The following is a 24,347-nucleotide window of genomic DNA, read 5'->3' as shown; positions in this document are numbered from 1 at the left end:
GCTTTGCTAGTGATACTGGAGCCACATATTAAAAAGAAGACCACAAATTTCCTTGAATCAATTTATCCTGAACAGAGACTGACAGCCTATGTCTAAAGGGATCCGCGCGCGCGCGCACACACACACACACACACACACACACACACACACACACACACACACACACACACACACACACACACACACACACACACACACACACACACACACACACACACACACACACACACACACACACACACACACACACACACACACACACACACACACACACACGTTTGTTTTTGTGAAATGTGAGGACATTCCATAGGCGTAATGGTTTTTATACCGTACAAACCGTATTTTCTATCCCCTTACACTGCCCCTGCCCCTAAACCTAGCCCTCACAGGAGACTGTGCAGTTCACTTTCTGTGAAAAAAAACTTGTTCTGTGTGATTTATAAGCATTTTGAAAAGTGAGGACATGGGGAACGTCCTCATATTTCACCCTCTTTTTGTAATACCTGTGTCATACCCATGTCATTATACACATTTGTGTCCTGATATTTCACAAAAACATGCCCACACACACACACACACACACACACACACACACACACACACACACACACACACACACACACACACACACACACACACACACACACACACGGTTTACAGGGACTTGGTGTGCTATAATTATAGCTGTGATATAATCATATTTGTAGTATTTTTGATACAGTGATATTTGTATATGTAGGTATCTGAGCACTGGCGATTCATTCACCACCATTGCCAGCAGTTTTAGGTTGGGCATCAGCACTGTAGATGGGAAAAACGGATGCGAACAATGCAGAAAATCGAACCTGTTCCGATTTTTTTTTTGACGAACGAAAGTTTCGGAGACAGTGTACAAGCGTAATTGACATAACATGAGGTCGCATTTATTTTTTGACGAGCGATTTCGGACTCAGTGTGCAAAGGCCTTTACAAATATAAAGAAATGATGCCGCATTTCCGGCAAAATCCAGCAAAACACTCCACTCATGAACCGCTCACTCACCGGTAAAACTACGTTCACTCATATCCCACTCCGACATGACGTGCTATAATTGTTGCAGCCATTAAGGTATTTATTTTTATATTTATGTTTAAATATTATAATGTGGGTTTTTTATGTCTATGTTGTCGATCTGTCTATCTATGTTGATTATGAAAAGTGAACAGCATGAGATAGGACACATCATAAGATGAATGGAGTTGATCAGACATGATTCATTGACCACTTCATTAAGTTTTGTTTTGGATAAATTGTATCTTAATTTTAATCAATGTTTCATCAGCCAATTGGGGCATTCTGGGTTGAGCGAGCGGAGATTAATTGGTCAGTATTATTAAATTGCAGACAAAGATTTTGGATGGCTAGGTTGGTGTGGTAGAGGGCCCAACATCAGTTTCTTTCATAGGGCCCAAAATTGCTAGCGGCGCCCCTGCATGCACCTACGATGACAATTTCAGACCCCTCCATGATTTCTAAGTGGGAGAACTTGCAAAATAGCAGGGTGTTCAAATACTTATTTTCCTCACTATATATATATACACACACCTACACACACACACACACACACACACACACACACACACACACACACACACACACACACACACACACACACACACACACACACACACACACACACACACACACACACACACACACACACACACACACACACACACACACACACACACACACACATAATATAAACACAAACTTTTATGTTAGTCGATTTGACAGCACTTGTGTGTGTTTAATATTTTAATATTAACACATTCCTTTATTTTCAGCATAATTACCCCAGTCTTCAGTGACACAAGATCCTTCAGAAAACATTCATTCTGATATCACTTTTTTAAGCTGCATTTATTTGGCATAGAAATCTTTTGTAAAGACATTATAAATGTCTTTACTGTCAATTTAATGCATCCTTGCTGAATAAAAGTATTAATTTCTTTAAAGAAATTACTGAACCCAAACTTTTGAACGGTAGTGTGTGATAATTTTAATATAACAATTATCTGTGTTTTTGTTTCTTAAAAACGAGGATAGATTACATCATGATGCATATATACTGTGTATAATATTGACTTTTTTCTTTTAATGTCTATATGAAATTGCAAAGAGTAAGACAATATATTTTCCCCCCACTTGGGTAAAATATAAATTCCCTTCAAATAATACACACTGTTATTTTTCGAACAGTGCTTGTTTATTTGTCCAGGAAGCACTTCTTATCTAGCGTATAGTGTTCCAAATTGCTTGCTTGCCATCTGTTAATCACAGTGGTCTCATATGCAATGCTAAAGCACTTTTGCAAGGCGCTCTGCATAAGAGTGTCTGAATGCCATAATGTAAAAGTATAGAAATGAAGTGCAATTACTCAAGTACTTTACACCCCTGCATACGAGTCAGTCCTCTCAGAATAGCAGTGCTCAGTGCTGGTTGTGTTGTGTTGCAGCATGTCAGCACTGAAATGGGCGAATGGACGAACATATTTCCCCTGATACTGCATCCTTACTAAGATACATAAAAAAAACAGCTTGCCATAAATGAGCATGCTTCAAATCTGAGAGAAATTATATGTGGTTGTATCCATGAATGCCACCGTCATTTGTCCTGATAAGAGAAAACACAATATCCCCATGGACATGATTCGAAAAAGCTCTTACAATTACTGAGATGCATTAGAGGACAGTTTTTCTAGCATACAATGCAAGTATAGACATTTTTATTTCATAGGTTTTTGTAACAAATGACCCTGCTGGAACAAAACAATCCCCCTTTTTTAATATATAAATTATAGCAAAAAAAGATGGTTGTGTTGCAAGACCCCATCTGCTTTGATGACACTCAACATGTGCCATTAAATGTCATCCCATTTGTCAGATCTTGATGTTTGATGTCATTATTTGCAAAATTCTTACATTTTTCAGCAAGCCATATGGGGTCCAAATATAATAACATATCAACTACTTAAAGAAACAGTCATCTATCTAAATATCATCTGTCGTCGGCTCTGACTACGACAATTTCCCATTTGATCCACTCAGTTATGCTAACCACGTTGAAAGTCGTGTCTCTTTGCTATGCAATGAAGCACAGGCACAATCAGAATCGCTGACACCGCCAAACCGCCGATGTGAAGGGATTATTGTGTGATTATAAGGATGACCTCTATATTTGATATGTAAATGTTTGTAAATGAAGAGCAGATATTAATTTATCCATCATGTTGACTTTCTGTGTGAGCATTTCCCCCCGGCAGATTTGATCTCCTATGTGCTTTTACTGTATTGTTAATGAGTGACATTGCATGAGAAAGCGTTAATTCGTTAACAGTACTGAAACGACTTTAAAATCTCTCAGAACAGTGAGACAGCAGGCCAGACTCTTGCAGATTATATAACGCATTATTTGCGAAGTCTCTGCTCCTGAGAGACAAGATAGTGCCATTTCAAATGTCAAAATATCCTTGAGAAAGATAAGACGGATGCTATACTGAATGCTTAAAAGTGGAATTGTCATTAAAGGCGCTGGAATAACGTGGCATTCAAGACGTGTCGCTTCAAAGATGCTGAAGTTACGGTGTGGACTTCCTCCCTAAAGCGCATGAATGTCAGCCGTCAAAATGAAGACCTCTGTCAGAGAGGTGTGTTTCCTCTGAATCTGAGTGAGTGTTTGGATCAAAATTAATGGCTTTTTGTCTTGACATTTACAGAACTGATGATTACTGTCTGTTACGGACCATGTAGAAATATAATGGATTAATGGCCTGTGGTAAACTCATTATCTGGATAGCATTCGTAAGACAAATGCTTAAATGTTTCCTGACATAAAGTCTTGTTTTCGGAATATATTTTAATACTTAATTAGTAATCCTGAGGTGAATAATGCTGAGGCGCAGCAAAGATATAAAGCCATGAAGTATTACGCTAATAATCAGAGGCGGTTTTGTTTTGTTTTTTCTTTCCAAGTAATTTTATTTATTTATTTATTTTATTATAAGTGTATGTTCTTTATCAGTGTTCTTCTTTGGAAAACTTTTACTTCACAACATTCCAAAACATAATATTGTAATTTTTACTGCTCTACGTTTCATATTGAATATCATTTAATACTTATTTACATTAAAAATGTAGTACAACTGTATTCTTTTACTCAAGTAAAAGTAATTAAAAATTTTACTTGATGACAAGAAAGAAAGTACTACATTTTTAATGTAATGAAGTATTAAAGGTAGACAAAAAAAAACTTTAATTTATGAAATGTAGTGCAGTAAAAAGTACGACATTATGCTTTGGAATGTAGTGAAGTAAAAGTTTTCCAAATAAAAACAGTGATAAAGTACATCTACTTGAAATATGTACTTGAGTAGAGTGTAAAAATACTTCACTACTGTCCGCCTCTGCTGATAATGAGCCACTCCAACAAGTAAACCTAGGTATCTGTCAATCTCAAGAAAAAAAAATTAAGCTTTTAGGCATTGATATTACTTCAGTGAGCAATGAGCTGTGAAGCCCAGTATTTTGTCATTTGCAATGGAACCGCTCAGACAATGATGTGCTGGTGCATTTTTCTTTTCGCAGGGTTGAAGGCACAGCTAGACCAAAGCATGCAGGAAAGAGGGATAGAACCTTCCCCGAGTGACAGTTCAGATGTTTGAACGGTACAATCTATCCAGCATTAGGTTTGTGAACTATATCTGGATGTGTCACTTTAGGCACCATACATGTTGACTCTATGTTTGCAGATATGCTCAGGGAAAAATAGATATTTAGTAAAGACTGGAAAAGGCATGACACTTGATGGACGTACAGACATGATCTGTAGCTGTGGTTGAGAAGATAGTGTGAGATATGGAGAGAGACATGTTCATAAAGGGATAGTTCCCCCACTTTGTCATTTACTCTCGTCAGTGTAATAACTCTTTATCTTTTCAAGCTATCTGGTATCTCTGTGTGAGGAACCAACCTAAATGTAAGCTTTGGCATCATTTGTTCCTGGTGTCTTGATGCCATTTTTGAATGTAAGTGAATGTGAAAGAGCAATTTAGGTCTGGCTCATTGGAAAAAACTTGATGTGGCGACATTTCTGCGAAATTATATTATGTTGCCTCTTACACGTTTCACAACACTTTCAAAGTGAAATGTCTAGTGAGTGGTGCTACGTTCTTCACACAAAGCTATTGCAGGGCTTCAGATGAGTCACTGAGATTTTTACCCATAAGTTATCCCTAAAATCAGAGGGGAATGATAGGTGAATAACACCGATTTAACCCTTATTGTAAGCCTAAACTTGACATAGACTGTAAACTTGTCCCTCTGATTGGTTGATTGTAATGTTGTTCACTTGTGAAATCACGTTCACAGCTTCGGTTGACTTAGAATGTAGCACATGAGTTTTATGATACCTTTCATTGTCCTTCTTTTGTTATTTTTGAAAGTTAATGTTCCATATTCACTATAATTGCATACAAAAGAGCAGCCAGGACATTCTGCAAAACGTCTTACATAGTGTTCAATGATAGAAAGAAAGTCTAAAGGCCTGTTCACACCAAGAACGATAACAATAAAGATAACTATATTAGCGTCCACACCATAGACTGTAAAAAATATGGACGATGTGCTTGAACTGAAGCCGCCAGTGTTCAAATATGGGGCTGACATCTTGGGTCTCGAGTCAGTAACAACGCTTTGGCTTCAATTTTCAGGATTTGTGTGGCACACTTGGTCCACGCCAGCGGACGATATCGTTCTGTTTATTCTAAGCGCGTGCTTGTCTGCCGCTTTGAGTCCTCAAGCTTTTTACAGCTGGATGGAGTCTGATTGGCTGTCGATGTTTTTATCGGTCATCAGCTGGATAAGATCGTTCTGAAAATGATTCCAACGCATAAAGTCGTTTAAGTCTCTATTAAAATGATTCACAATTGCTACCCAGTTAATTATAAACTTGCTAAATTTAATAATAGTATTTCCCCCATGTGCTCCTTTTGTCATCAGTTTGAAGAGACAATTAATCATTTGTTTTGCAACTGTGCATTGCAAAGGGTTGACTTTTCCAACTTTGTTAAAAGGTATCTATCTACAAATTTTTGTATAAGCCAAAACATTGTTTTTTGGTGACTCTGAAATTAGATCCTTCTCATTGTAATTTTGTACTTAACTTACTACTTTTTCTTGCTAAATTTTATGTATATATCTACATTTACCTAAAGGATTATTAGGAACACCATACTAATACTGTGTTTGACCCCCTTTCGCCTTCAGAACTGCCTTAATTCTACATGGCATTGATTCAACAAGGTGCTGAAAGCATTCTTTAGAAATGTTGGCCCATATTGATAGGACAGCATCTTGCAGTTGATGGAGATTTGTGGGATGCACATCCAGGGCACGAAGCTCCCGTTCCACCACATCCCAAAGATGCTATATTGGGTTGAGATCTGGTGACTGTGGGGGTGCAGGTGTTCCTAATAATCCTTTAGGTGAGTGTATATCGTTATTGTTATAGCTGTGGTGGTGAACTCTGCTATTCTTTAATACTGAGAACGATTTTTAGAACTATATCTTTATAGTTATCGTCCTTGGTGTGAACGGGCCTCAACACACTGTCATGGCTGATTCGTATGATCTGTATGATCGTATGATGTTTTTGTGTGATCTGTTTATGCCCGACTGACTGTTAGGTTTTGAGGTTGGCCTTCACAAATCTATATTTCTGTATGAATCCAAAATCGGCCACCTCATAAAATAATTGTTTTCACATGAGATCGGATTATGGGTTGCTCAACATTACATAACACTGGTAATATGTATGCACACCACAGTTAGACTAATTTGAACATTAAGCTATGGTATATAATAATGTTAACATCATTACATGTATACATATGGTCCACACCATACGCACATTAGCACAATTAAGGTAAAGTGTAATTGCAAAGCAGCTTGACATGTTTAAATTGTGAAGGAACAGTTGGTGTTTAATAGCAGACATGGACAAATATCCCCCATAAATGAAACCTTTTAGATATTTGAATATGATGAAGGTCAATGTCTAGCAAAGCTAAAAACATAAGTTCAATGATTAATGACCGTTTCTGGTAATTAGCCAGGCATGCTCAGACATACTGTACATATGCAGGCCATGTGTGTAATATATTCCAGAATGATTTGTATGTTGATTATATCAAGGTCATATGTTATCAAAGGCAAGTGGTCATCATATGCCTGCAAATGAGAGCTTCTCTGTTTGCTCGTGATTAATGTTCCATCCCTGGAGGACATTGAGGATAAGGAGGAGAAAAAAAACTTCAATAAACTTTATTTCAGATGAGTCATATGCTATAACCAAATATTTCATTTGATTATATTTTAAAAAACAAAACAAAACATTAATTACCAACAATGATTTAAGACAGAAATGCAAAGTTGATTGTATTAAACCTACTACTTTTAATGGCCTCAGAAGAAATGATAAATGGCAAAGACAAGGGATTAAATTCAAATTAATTAAACCAGCGAACAAATAATTCATTCTCCTCCAAGCCTGTCCAAATCATGTTCTACTAATACTACTCATGATAAAAGACAGATTAATCAGCACACTCAAAAAAGACCAATATGTAAAAAAAGCAAGCAAACAAACAAACAATCATGTTTTTTGCTTTCCCACCACTATTGCTTTGTGATTCATTTGTGATTCACTGTTAAATAGTTTTGACAGGGGAGCTTACACTTATTGCGGGTGTTTGCATGGTGATAAGCATTCAAGCTGTAATATTATAAAATGAGGTCTTTAAAACTCACTTCACATCAAATTCGTAGGCATTAAAATGGTCTGCGCTCTGGAAGTCCAAAAAAAAAACCATGCTAATATCCATGTCAGTTTCTAGTCCATTGGCCCCCTGCTTAAGTATGGCCCATATTTCACTGGCTCATACAGGAGGTTTTGAAGCATGATAACTAAATCAATATCCACCATGACTACACATAGGATAGCAGGGTTGAAGGAAGCGCAGGCTTATTGTGAGAAAGCAGATTTGTGGGAAATATCAAACGTGCCTTTTCATGAAATGCTGCGACTTTGCAGTGATCCTTCCCTGTCCCCTCCATATGGGCTTGATGGGTCGATATCTCCCCCTCAGCCCTATTCTGGTGCGTCTTTGACGTATTACTCACCTCCTGCGGTAGATGTGTCATTCTCAGTTACTCTGTGATCTCTCCTACTGCCAAGTGACAGATAATATGACTTATGAGCAGAAGGTGAATCCAATAGGTCTTAATTCACGTCTAAATCTTAGTAACCTCAGCTTGGTCGGTTTAACTCTGTCTAATGCACTTGAACTCTGCTTCTGTTTGTACTGTGAATACTTGACCTCAGTATAAATTCCCACGGCTTACTCTGTTTCCACTCAATGAGCATTCTGAGATGAAACCGAGGACCAAAGCACCCACATTTTTGCGAGTTTGGACAAGGGAAGCTGCACCAAGAATAGATAAGAATTAATCATTAATAGGCCTGTTTTTATCATTCAAACATACTAACACATATGCGTACTGTTTAGTCAACCTTAATACAGGAAGAAAGAGGTACAGGATGTGAGAAAATGGTTTACCCATCTTATTTATTAAGTTTAGGACCAGTAAGCAGCAATAGGTAGTGACCACATACGAGCGATTTAATTGCACATTTAATAAGGATTAAAGACAATGGAGTTTTTCTACACAATGTTGCATTATTAATTAGCGACTGGTTGACCACAAGCTGTCAAAGCATTATTACGAAATCCAAAATCACTTTTGAAGGAACATAGCCTACGTCTACTATGTTAAACGAGGCCCTTAACAGAGATTGTTACATGGCTCTCTGGGATTCTTGATTCTGATTCTTGTTTTCTATTGCCTATAACTGCATGTGCTTGTGTTTTGTCTCTCTGCCATCTTTACAAGTAAACAAATAATATATCAACCCAGTAATTATTTAATATCCATTTATTTATTTATTAATTTGTTTAAGTAGCCGTGTAATATAATGTGCAGTCAGACGGTCATTATTAGGACTCAGGATTATGATACGGCACAACGTGAATATCTAATAATTCTTAGATCTGGAGTCAATTATTTCGCTTAGGCTACCATGATATGTTACGTGTTTTTTTTTTTTATTAAAGTTTTTTACCTCAGTACCTTTTGTCAAGTTTTCATCCGTAAATCAACGTTTTTTTTCTTGTTTAGAAACAGCCAGCGCTATTGTTATTAACTCAAAAAGGGCCACGTTTTGGGTTAGTAGAACTAGAACTGGCTTGGCCTGTTTCTAAGCAGTTATTGGATGTAAGCAAGGTTTTGCGCGTGACAGCGTGAGGGAGGGAGCGCGAATGTGATTACTCGCGTCTGCTGCGGCTCTCGGCCGTGTTAATAGGCAACAGCATAATTACAAACATGGAAGCTATTAGATTAATTCGTTTAGAAAAAACTGTCCCGTTGTGTCATTTATGTGCTTGCTCGGGCAGCTGTTGTCTGCTTCTTTTACTATTCTATGCGTGTAGGGGGAAAAAGCTAATAATAATGTGGCGAAGTGATATGGGACTAATGACATGGAACTGCTACATAGCCCTGCAGGTACAGAGCAACAATCAACAGCTTAAAACGTATAGCAGCAGCAACCTATCAGAAGGAAGCATTCAACACAGTGCCTTTAATGACCGAATGACTGACCATTATCCCTTATACTACTTATTTATTTTACTAGCCTATCGTCTGCAACATCTAAAGCTTATGAGTTTGTGAAAAGCTTTTTTAAAGTCATCATTCGACATGGTGTATATTATTGGATTGATCAGTGAGTTGACGTAGCCAAGCCATGTGAAAAAATCAAAGAGTTCTGCGGAATAGCAGGATGGACAGAGGGGAACCAGCAGTGTGTAAATGAAAAACGGCAACCAGCACACAATATAGGCTCCTAAAATAACGCCCAGGGTTTTGGTGGCTTTCCTCTCGCGCGCAGCCGATATTCTCTTTTTCTCCAGAAGTGAATCGGACACTGTTACTCTAATTTGATTGTCACTGCCCAGAGACCCGGTGTCCGAGCAAAGGTCATGCCTTCCACAATGCAAAGGAGAGGTCGAAGCCACCGAAGCGGGTGAATTAGTGCTGAGGTGTGCCGAAGTGAGTCTTTTCCCCGCTTTTTTGGGGGACTGCTTCAAAATGCGCTTTCTCGCCTCCACATAAATCCGCCCGTACAGGGCGATGAGCAACAGCGTAGGGATGTAGAAAGCTCCGAAAGTGGAGTAGATGGTGTAGAAGATGTGGTCCGTGTTGACCGAGCAGGTTGTCAGCTCCCCTGCCTTCACTTGTCGCCAGAAGAAAGGCGGCAGAGAGATGGAGATGGCGATGATCCAGGCGGTCGCCACCATCCCCGCGGCGCGCGCCTGGGTGCGTTTCTTGGCGTACTCGACCGCGTCCGTTATGGCCCAGTATCGATCCAAGGCGATTACGCACAGGTGAAGTATGGACGCGGTGCAACAGGTTATATCTGAGGACAGCCAGATGTCACAGATAACCTGCCCGAGAGTCCACTCGCGAGTGACCGTATACAGCACGCAAATGGGCATCACGAGCACCGACACCAGAAGGTCCGTGACGGCCAGGGACGCGATCAAGAAGTTCGCCGGTGTCTGGAGCTTTCTGGATTGGGAAATGGTGGCGATGACAAACGCATTGCTTAATATTGTTGCAAGAGTGATGAGACCGAGAACTGATGCCAAGGTGACTTGGAAAGCGAAACTTTCTTGTTTTTCGTCCGTTTTCGGTGTTAAAGTCACATTGGTGCCGGTCGAGCTGTTTAAAACCTCGAATTGGGCAGGTGTTGGCTTGAAATGACCGATGCGCTCCATCCCAGAAGACATATGTTTTCATATTTTGAAAATAAAGCAATATTTTCTCCGCTTCATGATTTCTGTCGGCTCTGTCATCAGGCGCAGACAAACGCTCGTTGATGTTTTGTTTTGTTTGACAATCAAAGATATGTTTTTGCTTCTTTAATTCTCAAACTTCGGTCTCTAACAGAAATAAAAATCAGCTTCGAATACAACAGCTGCAACGCTTCACAATATAAAGCTTCCCAGAAGTTGTGCGAGAACATCCCTGCATCCCTCTTCAATGCTCCTCTTGCTTCACGTCCAAACACGAGGCATCTTTAAAAGGTTGATAGTTTGCCTACAAGCAGCGGCAGTTTTTCCTTAGGTTTCACTGATAGGCGGTCGCAGGATTCTTGCTTTTTATAGGGCTCTGATGCAAAAGTTGCAGCTTTGATAACCATGATCTTCTAGTTTGAGCGAGGATGCTGTCCTCTGGGTCTTAGTGCCTCCATACCTTCCTTTTAATTCATCTAAAAAAAAAAAACTATTCACCCCCAGCTTGTTCCAAACCATCAGCTTATTTTAATTTTTTTTTTTTTGGTAGGTCTTTACAACATAAGGTCCAAGATGACATACATTTATTTTAGTGAATCATACAGTCTGATTCCTGAACAAATAGCCTAACTCTGAGAACTTTTTGTTTCTTTGTTTGTGTGTGTGAATTAAACTACTAACTATTTAAATGTGATATATAAATCAGTGTAATTACAGACTAGTTGTTCATGTGACAATGCGATGCACTTATTCAGAGCTTTTATGCTACCTCTATAAAGACTATGAAAAAGTGAATCACACATTTAAACCTTTTGCAAGAATTGTTTTATATTTATTTATCATTGACATTATAGTAGGCTACCATCCTTTGTCAAGGGAATTGTAATCATTTCCCCCTCAACATATTTCTAACAAGTAGGCCTATTAAAGGTCCCATGGCATGAAATTTTCATTTTATGAGGTATTTCAACATTAATATGAGTTCCCCTAGCCTGAATATTGTCCCCAAGTGGATAGAAATGTTGATCGGTGTAAAACCGAGTTCTGGCTGTCTTTCTCTGCCTTTGAGAAAATGACAGGCCAGACGAGCCAATCCTGAAGTCTCCTGGTTTGACGTCCAAGCAGGAACGGTTACCTCCCTTTCCCCCGCCCAGAGAATCTGGCACGCCCATGCAAGCGCGAGAGATCATTAACGTTATTTGTGAACGAGTGAACGCTGGCAGTTTCTCAGTGTTTGGATGTACAAATAAAAACAGAAGTCTTTCTTCAGTTCCTTCTGATCTGTGATCATTGATTTCTTATGTGTAGCTTATTATTTATTATTTGTGGACACGCAGCGGCTTCTCTCTCTCCCGACAGAACAGTGTTTTCGTGTTTTCTATCTTGTGAGTCAGTGTTTTTGTACGTCCTTGTCGCGTCTATCTGTTCTAAAATGTGCATACAGTCTTTTCTGTTTAACATCAGCAGTCACATCTTTAGAGATAAACTTCACACACGCCGAAGCTCGGCCTCCAACATCCCCGACCCCCAGTACTGCATCTGGCCCACAGCGGAGGCACCAAACGCGGCGTTAGATTAAGCAGAAGGGGGGTAAGCGTGAGGGTATCCGGCTAGGCTAGCCAGCTTTCCCCACAATAAACTGGATTACATTCGATTACTGCTGTTGTGTCTTTGTTTGCGCTGTGTAACGTTACTCAATGCTTGACGCTATTCATATGATTGGAACATATCTAGAAATAATGCTATACTCAACACTTACTAACTCGTTCATCTCGCTGTAATGGTACATTGCATGTGTTACAAAGTTGGTAGAATAATGATGAAGAGGACTCGGTGTGACTGGGACTCGTGTTTATTCAGAACTCTCAGATACAAACACAATAAACTCGCGCTGACTGACAGTGCTCTCATAACTCAGTAGTTACTATAAATAACTTTGTTAGCAATCGCTTCGTCTCCGTGATGTCCGGTTCGCGAACGAATCATTCTTTTGAATCGGTTCTTTTTAGTGAACCGAACCAGTTCACCAAATCGGACTGAATCGTTCTAAACGTTTCGCGTCTCGAGTCAGCGCTGATCCATAAATTACTAAAGTTACTAACTTTCTGACATGAGTGACAGCCCCTCCGACTAGAAATAAACTAATAACCTGAAGTATATGCTAGTAACTACAACAGTTCACCCTGAACTGAGACATGCTGAGAGAACTGATGAGAAGTGAACACAGGTCCATCCGTCTCTCTGGCAGACTCGTGCCTGCTCGTGCCTCGTTAAACCACGCCCCCTCCGCTCATTTAAAATGCAAAGATATCAGCCAATCACAACAGTGGGCGTTTTTACTGAAGTCTCACAGCAGACACGCCTCTTGAAGCTGGGCATTCAGCCACAGGGCAAACAGCAGTATAGAAAAAATGCCTTTTATTTCTAAATTATGACATTTCATGATGTAAAAATCATACTAATAATATAAGTACACCTCAGAAAACACTATAAAATAATAGAAAAATGCCATGCCATGGGACCTTTAAAAGAATCACTAATGGAACTGTTAAAGTCACCATGAAATCAAAATGGACAATTCTTCTTTTTTATGGAATATTGCAGTTTGTATTATTAATTATTTGTATTATTCATGTGCCTTCATAATCTTGAATTATAATAACCTCTTGCATCAACATCTCTTCTCTGATGATGTGTTTTTACTGGCACGAGGGCGAGACAACCTGTCGCGCACGACATCACAGCAATAGCAAACAATGATCCAAGCAATTCCCAGTGGACAAATTCCAGTCCCGTCCGCACTTTTATTTGTTCAAGAGGCAGCTCCACTCTGATATATGTCACAATAGGGAAGAAAAGACTTTTGCAAATTCCGTTTCATGCCAACTTTTAAAGGAACTGGAATCGTTAAAACAAATCATATGCCTTCAGAAGACTTCGAATATGACGCACATGCCATATGGACCACTTTTATAATGCATTTACAGTTCTTTCTTGTGTCTTTTTAGAGCTTGACAAATGTCTCCCTATGAAGGCTTGTATGGAAAAGTGCAGTGTGAAGATTCTTCAAAAAAATCTTTCATCTTTCACAGCAAATGGGTTTGAAACCACATGAGGGTGAGTACATGTTTCAGAATTTTGTATTTTCTTTCTTTTTTTTCCCCTCCCTAAAATATTAGGGTTAAGGTTCTATAACTTACTTGAGGGTTGGTTCCACCAGAACTGGTATTGTGGTATGCATGTTTTTCCAAGCACCGAAATAATATGACATGACTTTTACATGAAAAAGTATTCAGTGCTGGCGACTTGAGTGAATGTCTTTAATTTCCTAAGACAAGTTTATTGATTTTCATGTAGCCACAGTATGTACACCTACGCACCTCTTGATTAAAATAGCTCTGACAGAGGAAGCATGAGGTGAAGTGCTAATCAATTTTTCTTAAATGTGTTTGACTGCTCTGATATTTACTGATAATAAAATCATCCGAGTAAGCCATACAAATAAACTATCAAACCAGTCTCTCATCTTGCGAAGCATCTAAAATGTGACAACTGTCATCAAAAGTGATCTTTACCGTAGAAGTGAACCGAAACAATTATGTGACTGAGTAAGCAGGAGTGTACTGAAGTGAATTATAAAGTATTGAGCGCTTTTGTCAATACAGTTTCTCCTTCATCCCCTCCGACGCTATTGTGTTCTACTAATTTCCCCTCATTTATGTGTTTTAATTACATGACACACACTTTATTCCCACATGAAAAGACTTTCAGGCACAATTATGATTCTCTTTTATATACATATATAGCTCCTTATGTTCTTTTCATTGATTTCCACAATGCCCTGTTGAGCACAGTGGTGGTTCATCAAAAAAATCACTTTGGTTTCCCTAGTACAAAACCTAATGCAGCCAATTATCCTTAGGAAAGTCACATTTGTCGCAACTCGAGTGATTTGAACACTCCATATTGGAATGTGTACCTATAGGTGGGCGTAAGTTAAGTATACTATAAAACTGAAGCAAAAGTAGTCTGGTTATATAAGATCTACATGTAGACAAAGTGAAAATAGGAGGGCAATCTAAATATATGCTTACCTAACCAACTAAACATAAATAAACTATAAAAAAAAAAAAAAAAAATATATATATATATATATATATATATATATATATATATATATATATATATATATATATATATATATATATATATATATATATATATATATATATATATATATATATATATATGTGGAACCACCACATATATATATATATATATATATATATATATATATATATATATATATATATATATATATATATATATATATATATATACTAAAAACTAATGTAAGATATGTAAGGGAAACAGGTAAATTTAGCTCAAAGGGAATTATTAATTCATACATTTTTAAAGAGTCGCTTATTTTACGGCCGAGCAAATGACTTGTCCAGCATTCATTTGAACGGGCTATTACTATCAGCTCTGTAGTGGATATAAATATCCAAACAGTAGTGAAAACATGCCCAGGTAACAGGGTCAGCAGTTTAAGACATTACATTCATAAGCACATAACACAAGAACACTTTAAACACAAACAAGACTTTATTGACTATTCACAAGCACACACATGCACACATTCACACGAGTTGCAGAAAGAAAGAATGTAAGGAAAGAATGAGTTTTAGGTTATTGGGAGTTTTAAGAGTGAAATGATGAATTCCCAAGTTTCTAGTAACATATGCACTTGGCCTGAAACTAACCTGAACGAACAAACCATCAATCATTAATTTAACCCTTCTATCGTTTCTTAGGCGGGGTTATACAATTTTATATCAATGCACCAGTTCAGTTAGAGTCTGGAGGTGTTACTTGTGTTTGTGTTCCTTGCGGTTGCTTTGGGGATTCCCTTTAGCTTGTCCTTTGTTCGAAAAGGGGGTTTTCCGGGTTAGTTAAGTCTGGAATGATGTTTTTGGGAGTCTTTTGATATTGTCATTTATTTAATTAAGTATTTTTGAACTGAGCATTAAGTGAGTGACAACAGCGTTTTGGGACCTGAAAAGCAAACTTTCAAAGTACACAACAATGTACGTGTCAAAGTAACATTCACATGGATGGCAGGACCCAAGGTTTCCCAGCAGAACATTGCACAAAGCATCACACTGCCTCCGCCGGCTTGCCTTCTTCCCATAGTACATCCTGGTGCCATGTGTTCCCCAGGTAAAAAAAAAAAAATCACATACGTTTTCACAGCATTTGCCATGCCACTCAAAATTGAGCTCAGGTGCTCCTGTTTCCACATCCTTGAGATGTTTCTACAACTTGATTGGAGTCCACCTGTGGTAAATTCAGTTGATTGGACATGATTTGGGAAGGCACACACCTGTCTATCTATTTAAGGTCCCACAGTTAACAGTGCATGTCAGAGCGCAAACTGAGCCATGAAGTCCAAGGAATTGTCTGTAGACCTCCGAGACATGATTGTATCAAGGCACAGATCTGGGGAAGGGTACAGAAAAAATTCTGCAGCATTGAAAGTCCCAATGAGCAAAGTGGCCTCCATCATCCGTAAATGGAAAACGTTTGGAACCACCAGGACTCTTCCTAGAGCTGGCCAAACTGAGCAATCGGGGGAGAAGGGCCTTAGTCAGGGAGGTGACCAAGAACCCGATGGTCACTCTGACGAGCCCGATCTCACGAAAATGCGAATAAATAATACGAGTGTGCAATGTCGTGGAATGTATGTGGTACGCAGTTTTTCGCGTGCATATGATACCTACTTTATGGCGTATTATACGTACAAACCCCATCCTACCCAAGAGCGTGTCATATACACTCCATAAAGTGCGCGTCTGAATGGCAAGCGTCATGTCTGGAGGAAACCAGGCACCGCTCATCACATGGCCAATACCATCCCTACAGGGAAGCATGGTGGTGGCAACATCATGCTGTGGGGATGTTTTTCAGCGGCAGGAACTGGAAGACTAGTCAGGATCAATGGAAAGATGAATGCAGCAATGTACAGAGACATCCTTGATGAAAACCTGCTCCAGAGTGTTCTGGACCTCAGACTGGGGTGAAGGTTTATCTTCCAACAGGACAATCACCCTAAGCTCACAGCCTAGATAACAAAGGAGTGGCTACGGGACAACTCTGGGTGTCTTTGAGTGGCCCAGCCAGAGCCCAGTCTTGAACACGATTGAACATCTCTGAAAATGGCTGCACCGATGCTCCCCATGCAACCTGATGGAGCATGAGAGGTCCTGCAAAGAAGAATGGGAGAAACTGCCCAAAAATAGGTGTGCCAAGCTTGTAGCATCATACTCAAAAAGATTTGAAGCTGTAATTGATGCCAAATGTGCTTCAACAAAGTATTGAGCAAAGGCTGTGAATACTTATGTACGTGTGTTTTTTTTATTTGTAATAAATTTGCAAAGATTTCAAACAAACTTCTTTCACATTGTCATTTTGGGGTATTGCTTGTAGAATTCTGAGGAAAATAATTATTTAAATAAATTTTTCTACATTACAAAATGTGGAAAAAGTGAAGTGCTGTGAATACTTTCCGGATGCACTGTGTGTATATATATATATATATATATATATAGTTTAACATGATTTTCTCAAGTCACGTATTCAGTTTCTTATAGAAAGTATACCATCTGTAATTTGAAAGCTTTATGATTCCACAAAAAAGAGTTTGTTCCCATTTCCAAGGATTTGCCTTTACAATCACTGATGCACCTCCCCATCAGAAGATCATTTTATCTTTTTTTACAATGGCTTTAAATGTTGAACACTGAGATGGTAATTCATTGGGATTTTTGAAGATGGTGGATGTTTTATACGAATCCTAAAGCACTATTCACAGCTAAAAGCTGCACTCATTTTAAAGAAACGGCTCTGTAACTGATGTTAGGCTTTGACTGATGTTACAGTATGTTGCCTTGCTGCAGTCCATACCTCTGGTTAACATGATTGCATCTTCTCATGTTCATACGAAACATAGAATATGAAATATGATAATCAGTTATCAAACAGAGCATTCTGTCTCATGGACTACTCTTGAAGGTCAAGTATTATATACCATAGTTAAAACTCAGGTGATTACGTATGTATTTATGGGACAGTTGGAATGGGTTGAAGGCTAGGTTCGGAGCCGGAGCATTATCAGTTTATTGTCCTTGATTCCAGCTGCAAGCAACACTGTGAATTTGAAAAAAGCTTTTGTGTTCTTCCCTTGACAGTCTTACGGACAAAATTGAATAAAAAAAGTTTCAGATTCTGTGTGTAAATATGTGTTTTTCCCAAACATCTATTTGACTTAACACTTTCACACTACATTTCTTATAATTTGTTTGCAGACGTAATAGTAGGCTTGAAGGATTGAAGTTGCTGTGTGGTGTTCAATCACGAGAACACCTTTGAAGATCTATAAAATGCATAAACGTATGAATCTTGAGAGTGGAAAGCAGAATAAGAGCTGTAGTTTTCCCAAAGTCACAGAAATACATAGTCCAAGTTGAAAATCAATTTGTTGACATGCCCTCCAACAACTGACCCTCCGCAATCATTTTCAGCAAACTCTTGCATGTCAATGATTTTCTTTCCTTCCTATCTAATTTAAGCCTTTGTTATTTTCATTTGTTTCCCGACCAGCCTTCTGCCACAACATACAACAGGAAGTACAGTAAGACATTACGCCATTTGACACTATGGAGGCACCTTCAATCCATTGTCCTCTGTAGTCAAATATCAAGTATTCTGCAGTAAAACTTATATATCCTATTGATTTGGACTTGTCTAGACGCTGCATCAGTACACATGATGTAACTTTAGATTTGTTGTAGTTACAATCTGCCTGTTTTCATGCCACAAGATTTACATTATATTGGCCAGAAGAGTTTTATTTTTATTTGATTTTTTTACCTTTTTAGGCCAAGGACACCCAAATATACAAGGGACAGCTTGCCAGCTTTTTTATGTTTTTGAAAGACACACCAAGGCTTTAAATTTTTTTTGTGTAAAAACAGTAATATTATCACAATTCAAAATAACTTTTTTTCTATTCAAATATATTTTAAAATGTAAATTATTCCTGTGACTACAGAGCTGAATTTTCAACATCATTACTCCAGTCTTGAGTGTCACATGATCCTTCAGAAATCATTCTAATATGCTGATTTGGTGCTCAAATAACATTTGTAATTACTATTACAGTTTGCTTCTTCTGAGTAACATTTTTGTGGAAACTATGATACATTGTTTTCTGAATTCTTTGATGAATAGAGATTTTTTGTAACAATGTAAAAGTCTTTACTGTGACTTTTGATCAATGTTGTGTCAAAATAATAGTTTATTAACTTTATTATTAACATAAAAAAGTAAAAATGTTAGATATCAAACATATTTATTCTGTGTATTTTTGCTAAACATGTTGTAGCTGAATGAACAAAAATACACAATGAACATCTAACTAATAAACTAAACTGCATGATTTTTTTAATAAGTGAAATATAGATGAATGTTTATTAAAGTTACAAAAGTTATTCAGTCAAGATCAGTGAGTGATTTTTCCTTTTCTTTTGTTCTTTGATTAACAGTAATGACAGACGGCAGCAGGTATATTAGGCTGCTGTCACTTTAAGAGTGAATGTACTGATCCAATATACTGTTACACATGCGTTTTCTTTGTCAACTATTTACGTTCACAGAAGACATAATTGACTGTGTTTGCGAGGATATTTTGACATGGTTTTGTGTGTATTTGTCCGTTCAAATGCAAGAAGATGCAAAAGACAGCTTAATTCAGTATTCGCACGCTGTATGAGAGGCGGCTTTTTGAGCATGTGCTTTGGATGTGTGCAGCAGAGAAAACAAATTGAGTCCGAATTGAGTTATTTTTTGCATCTTCTTGCACTTGAAATCAAATTAAAATGCGCACACAGGAATCGATAAGTGTAATCGAAATTTTCATTTTATAACAAGTATCAGATTCCTGACCTTATGTATCCAATTACAAAATTGGAATCGATTTTTCTATTCCCAACCCTATTCATCAACTACAGCAACAACAGTAATAATATATCCATGGACACACCAGTTTGAAAGTCCCTAGCTTGAAAGTACATAGAAGGAGAGTCTGTCTTTGTCCAACAGCAACATAAATGTGTTTTGGATGCTCAACTACACTGGTCTCCCATCAGTGGGCTAGTTTACACCAGAAAATTACTTGAGCTGAGAGCTTCATAAATCATCAGGTAGCCGTAATTCTTTGGACATTAATGGGCTCTGATGAATTATGAAAATAGCCTCTGTTTAGTTTACTGTCAACGCAGACAATTAAGCCTGATCGATATGTCTTGATTGATGCATTTTAACTGTAATATAATGATGCTCTCAAAATCTTGGCTTAAAGAAGTGAAACAACGGCATCTGAACACTAGTATTCATTGAATTCAAATAGAATCTATTTCTTTCTAAAGATGCCAATAAGGTATTATGTGACTAGACAATGTGGGCCAATTTCCCAGACACAGATTAAGCACTGGTCCTGGGCTAAAAACCATGAATGAAGAATCACTGTTGTCAGTGAAATTTAGCCTAGGACATTTGCTAATTTGCACCTGGGAAAACAGCCATGAAAGTTTTCCAAAGACAGATTATATCTGGTCTGCGTTAGGGAAACCATCCCAAAGTCATCTGTAGCAAAGAGGGCCATTCTTTGCATTTAAATGCGCGATGTTGATCAAAATTCAAGAGATCATTCCTACACCTCAAAGACCATAAAGCGCATACAGCCATCTGACACAGCACTTTCATCACATTCTTCCTGTCATTTAGACTTAATGGAAGTGAGCAAGATGCCGGTGACAGGACATGTACAAATATGTGATGCAGATGATTGGGAATCTTATCACGAGGAAGAGTGAATCTGCTTTTCCCAACACATTTGCAAGGTGTCATATTGTGTTCTGCAGGTGTTTCACAATGAATATATTGAGGGCAAAGGTATGTGATGCACGGTTGACTGTTTTCAGAGCATTTGTCTCAGAGAGGGAAACACTAAAACGCAAGGTTGCTGGAAGTCCAGCAAAATAGAATGGACAGATAACATGGTACTCTTTAAGTGTGCACAGCAGAGTGCTAGGGATGTTTTCTTTATGATATCTCTAGCACTCTGCTCTATAACTGCAAAGCTCTATAACCTAGACTCTATGTGGTGGCAGGAAAGAGAAGAATGTCACAATTGGGTTCCTCTATAAACTAGTCAAAACATCCTGTGCTTGGAGCTCACCTTATTCCACCATAGTGTTGTAAGAATGAAGCCATTAGATAATGCAGTGTCTCCTTCCTCACCTCCTCATCCTTCTCTTGCCATTTCCACCTTCAGGCTTTTTCCTCAGTCAGAACTAACAACATTGCATTGTTTTTTTATTTTTTCACACACATGGACTTCACACCAGTTCGTCTGTCTACTGTATGCAATGTAGAGATATCGACCCAAGGCAGGATGTGTCTCTATATTGATTTATTCTCTTAAAGGGGACCTATAATGCAAAATTCACTGTTAAATTGTCTTTTAACATAATTATGTGTCCGCAATGTGTTAACACAACCATCCATTCCCCCATAAATCTGAAACTTCAGAATGTGCTCCAATGTGACGTCAGATTGGAACAGGCCCCGCCCACGACTGGCTTGGAATCCAACCCATTAGATTAGCTCCTCCCCTGAGTGAACTGTACACAATCCTCTGTTTATCTTCTCGTCAGAGCATTTAACAGCAGTATTCAAGTAAGAAATGTATTCTTATTAAAGCTACTAGTTATTCAGTCATGAGTCATTTGTTGTTTGATTCATATTGACAGCAGTAGGTACTGTATATTATGCTGCTTTCACTTTATTACTCAGATCTAATATACACATGCAATTTCTTTTCTTGTTGTTTACGTACACAGACTTGTTTCTGTGAACTTTGTGATTTTGACATAACCATGTGTGTATTTGACATTTTAAGCGCAATAAGAGGTGAAAGATAACTTTTATACTAATACTCACGGGACGCGCCGTCTGACAGCCAGCTTTCTGTGCGCGCGTGTGCTTCAGAAAACCATCAGAAGTTTAAACTGATATGGCTTTAAAATATATTGCATGCAAATAATAACTTTCATAATGATGAAGAACTGCTATGTCACATGAGTGTGACCACGATAGAGATGATAATCAAAACCAAACAGATCTTTTGTTAGTTTTTTTGGCAGAGTATCCGAAGCACAAGCTGTAGGCTCCATCCTCTTCTGGATAGGGTGGTGGGGAGCAGTAGCTCATTTGCATTTCAAGAGACATGCATGAAAACAGCATGTTTTTGCTTTAGCTCAAAAATGCGCATTTACAACATGGTATAATAAATGATCTGTTGGGTATTTTGAGCTAAAACGTCACAGACACATTCTGTGGACACCTGAGACTTATCATGCATGATAGGTCCCATTTAAGAAATGTGTTTGAAATATGTGTAAAAAAGAGTAATTTTTTATTTAAAAAAATTATTTGTCTTTGTTAAATTAATAATTCACCCAAAAATGAAACTTCTGCCATTTTTTGACTCATCCTCGTGTTGTTTTAAGAATTAATCTTAGGATAAAAAAATTAATTAAATAAATATTTTGAAGAATGTAAATATGGGTAATATTTGCACAATAACAACTCATGTCTGTTAAGTAAACAATAGTTAATAAAACATTTTTCATTGATAATCTTCCCCTCAAATGAGCTGTTAACTAATGTACCGTTTTAAATGTAGCTATATTCTCCTCAAACAATGCTATCGTTTGCTTGAGAGGATTTGGAATATAGTGCATGAGTCATGAGCTGCTGTTATGATACTATCATGTTGTTTTTGTGGTGTTATTAAAGGATTAGTTCACCCCAAAATGAAAATTTTCTGATAATTTACTCACCCCCAGCTCATCCAAAATGTTCATGTCTTTCTTTCTTCAGTCGAAAAGAAATTAAGTTTTCGGAAGAAAACTTTCCAGGATTTTTCATCATATAATGGTTTTCAATTGCAACTAAAATACTGAAGGTCCAAATCAATGCAGTTTCAAAGGGCTTTGAAGTGCTTCAAATGGTACTGCGCAATCCCAGCCGAGGAATAAGGCCTTATCTAGCGAAACGATCGGTCATTTTCATTTTGTAAAAAAAATTAATATACAGTTGGGCAAAAAAGTATCTCCCACTTAAAAAGATGAGAGAGGCCTGTAATTTTCATCATAGGTACACTTCAACTATGAGAGACAGAATGAGGTGGAAAAAATACAGAAAAGCACATTGGCTGATTTTTAAAGAATTTATTTGCAAATTATGGTGGAAAATAAGTATTTGGTCACCTACAAAAAAGCAAGATTTCTGGCTCTCACAGACCTGTAACTTATTCTTTAAGAGGCTCCTCTGACCTCCACTAGTTACTTGTATTAATGGCACCTGTTTGAACTCGTTATTAGTATAAAAGACTCCAGTCAGTCAGACGCCAAACTCCACTATTGCCAAGGCCAATGAGCTGTCAAAGGACACCAGAAACAAAATTGTAGACCTGCACCAGGCTGGGAAGACCGAATCTGCAATAGGTAAGCTTGGTGTGAAGAAATCAACTGTGGGAGCAATTATTAGAAAATGGAAGACATACAAGATCACTGATAATCTCCCTCGATCTGGGGCTTCATGCAAGATCTCACCCCGTGGGGTCAAAATGATCTCAAAAACGGTGAGCAAAAATCCCAGAACCACACGGGGTGACCTAGTGAATGACCTGCAGAGAGCTGGGACCAAAGTAGCAAAGGCTACCATCAGTTACACACTACGCCGCCAGGGACTCAAATCCTGCAGTGCCAGACGTGTCCCCCTGCTTAAGCCAGTACATGTCCGGGCCCGTCTGAAGTTTGCTAGAGAGCATTTGGATGATCCAGAAGAGGATTGGGAGAATGTCATGTGGTCAGATGAAACCAAAATAGAACTTTATGGTAAAAACTCAACTTGTCGTGTTTGGAGGAGAAAGAATGCTGAGTTGCATCCAAAGAACACCATACCTACTGTGAAGCATGGGGGTGGAAACATCATGCTTTGAGGCTGTTTTTCTGCAAAGTGACGAGGACGACTGATCTGTGTAAAGGAAAGAATGAATGGGGCCATGTATGGTGAGATTAAGTAAAAACCTTCCATCAGCAAGGGCATTGAAGAAGAAACGTGGCTGGGTCTTTCAGCATGACAATGATCCCAGACACACCGCCCGGGTGTAGGGGAGTGAAGGAGTGGCTTCGTAAGAAGCATTTCAAGGTCCTGGAGTGGCCTAGCCAGTCTCCAGATCTCAACCCTCAAATCTTTGGAGGGAGT

At 38.3% G+C, this 24,347-nt stretch overlaps 1 protein-coding gene across 1 annotated transcript; it reads right to left on the bottom strand.

The window, feature by feature from the left end:
* Window positions 1-7,352: 7,352 nt before the first annotated feature.
* htr1b (5-hydroxytryptamine (serotonin) receptor 1B) lies at window positions 7,353-11,285 on the bottom strand. The gene has a single exon (XM_079833757.1). The coding sequence runs from the start codon at window positions 10,944-10,946 to the stop codon at window positions 9,792-9,794; it is 1,155 nt and encodes a 384-aa protein (XP_079689883.1). The 5' UTR covers window positions 10,947-11,285; the 3' UTR covers window positions 7,353-9,791.
* Window positions 11,286-24,347: the final 13,062 nt, after the last annotated feature.

Source organism: Gobio gobio (genome assembly GCF_949357685.1).
Source record: "Gobio gobio genome assembly, chromosome: 13".
NCBI lineage: Eukaryota > Metazoa > Chordata > Actinopteri > Cypriniformes > Gobionidae > Gobio > Gobio gobio.
This window is presented reverse-complemented; position numbering and strand designations above follow the sequence as displayed.

Coding starts and splice junctions, on each gene's coding strand:
- htr1b (XM_079833757.1), bottom strand. CDS start 10,946: ATGTCTTCTGGGATGGAGCGCATCGGTCATTTCAAGCCAACACCTGCC.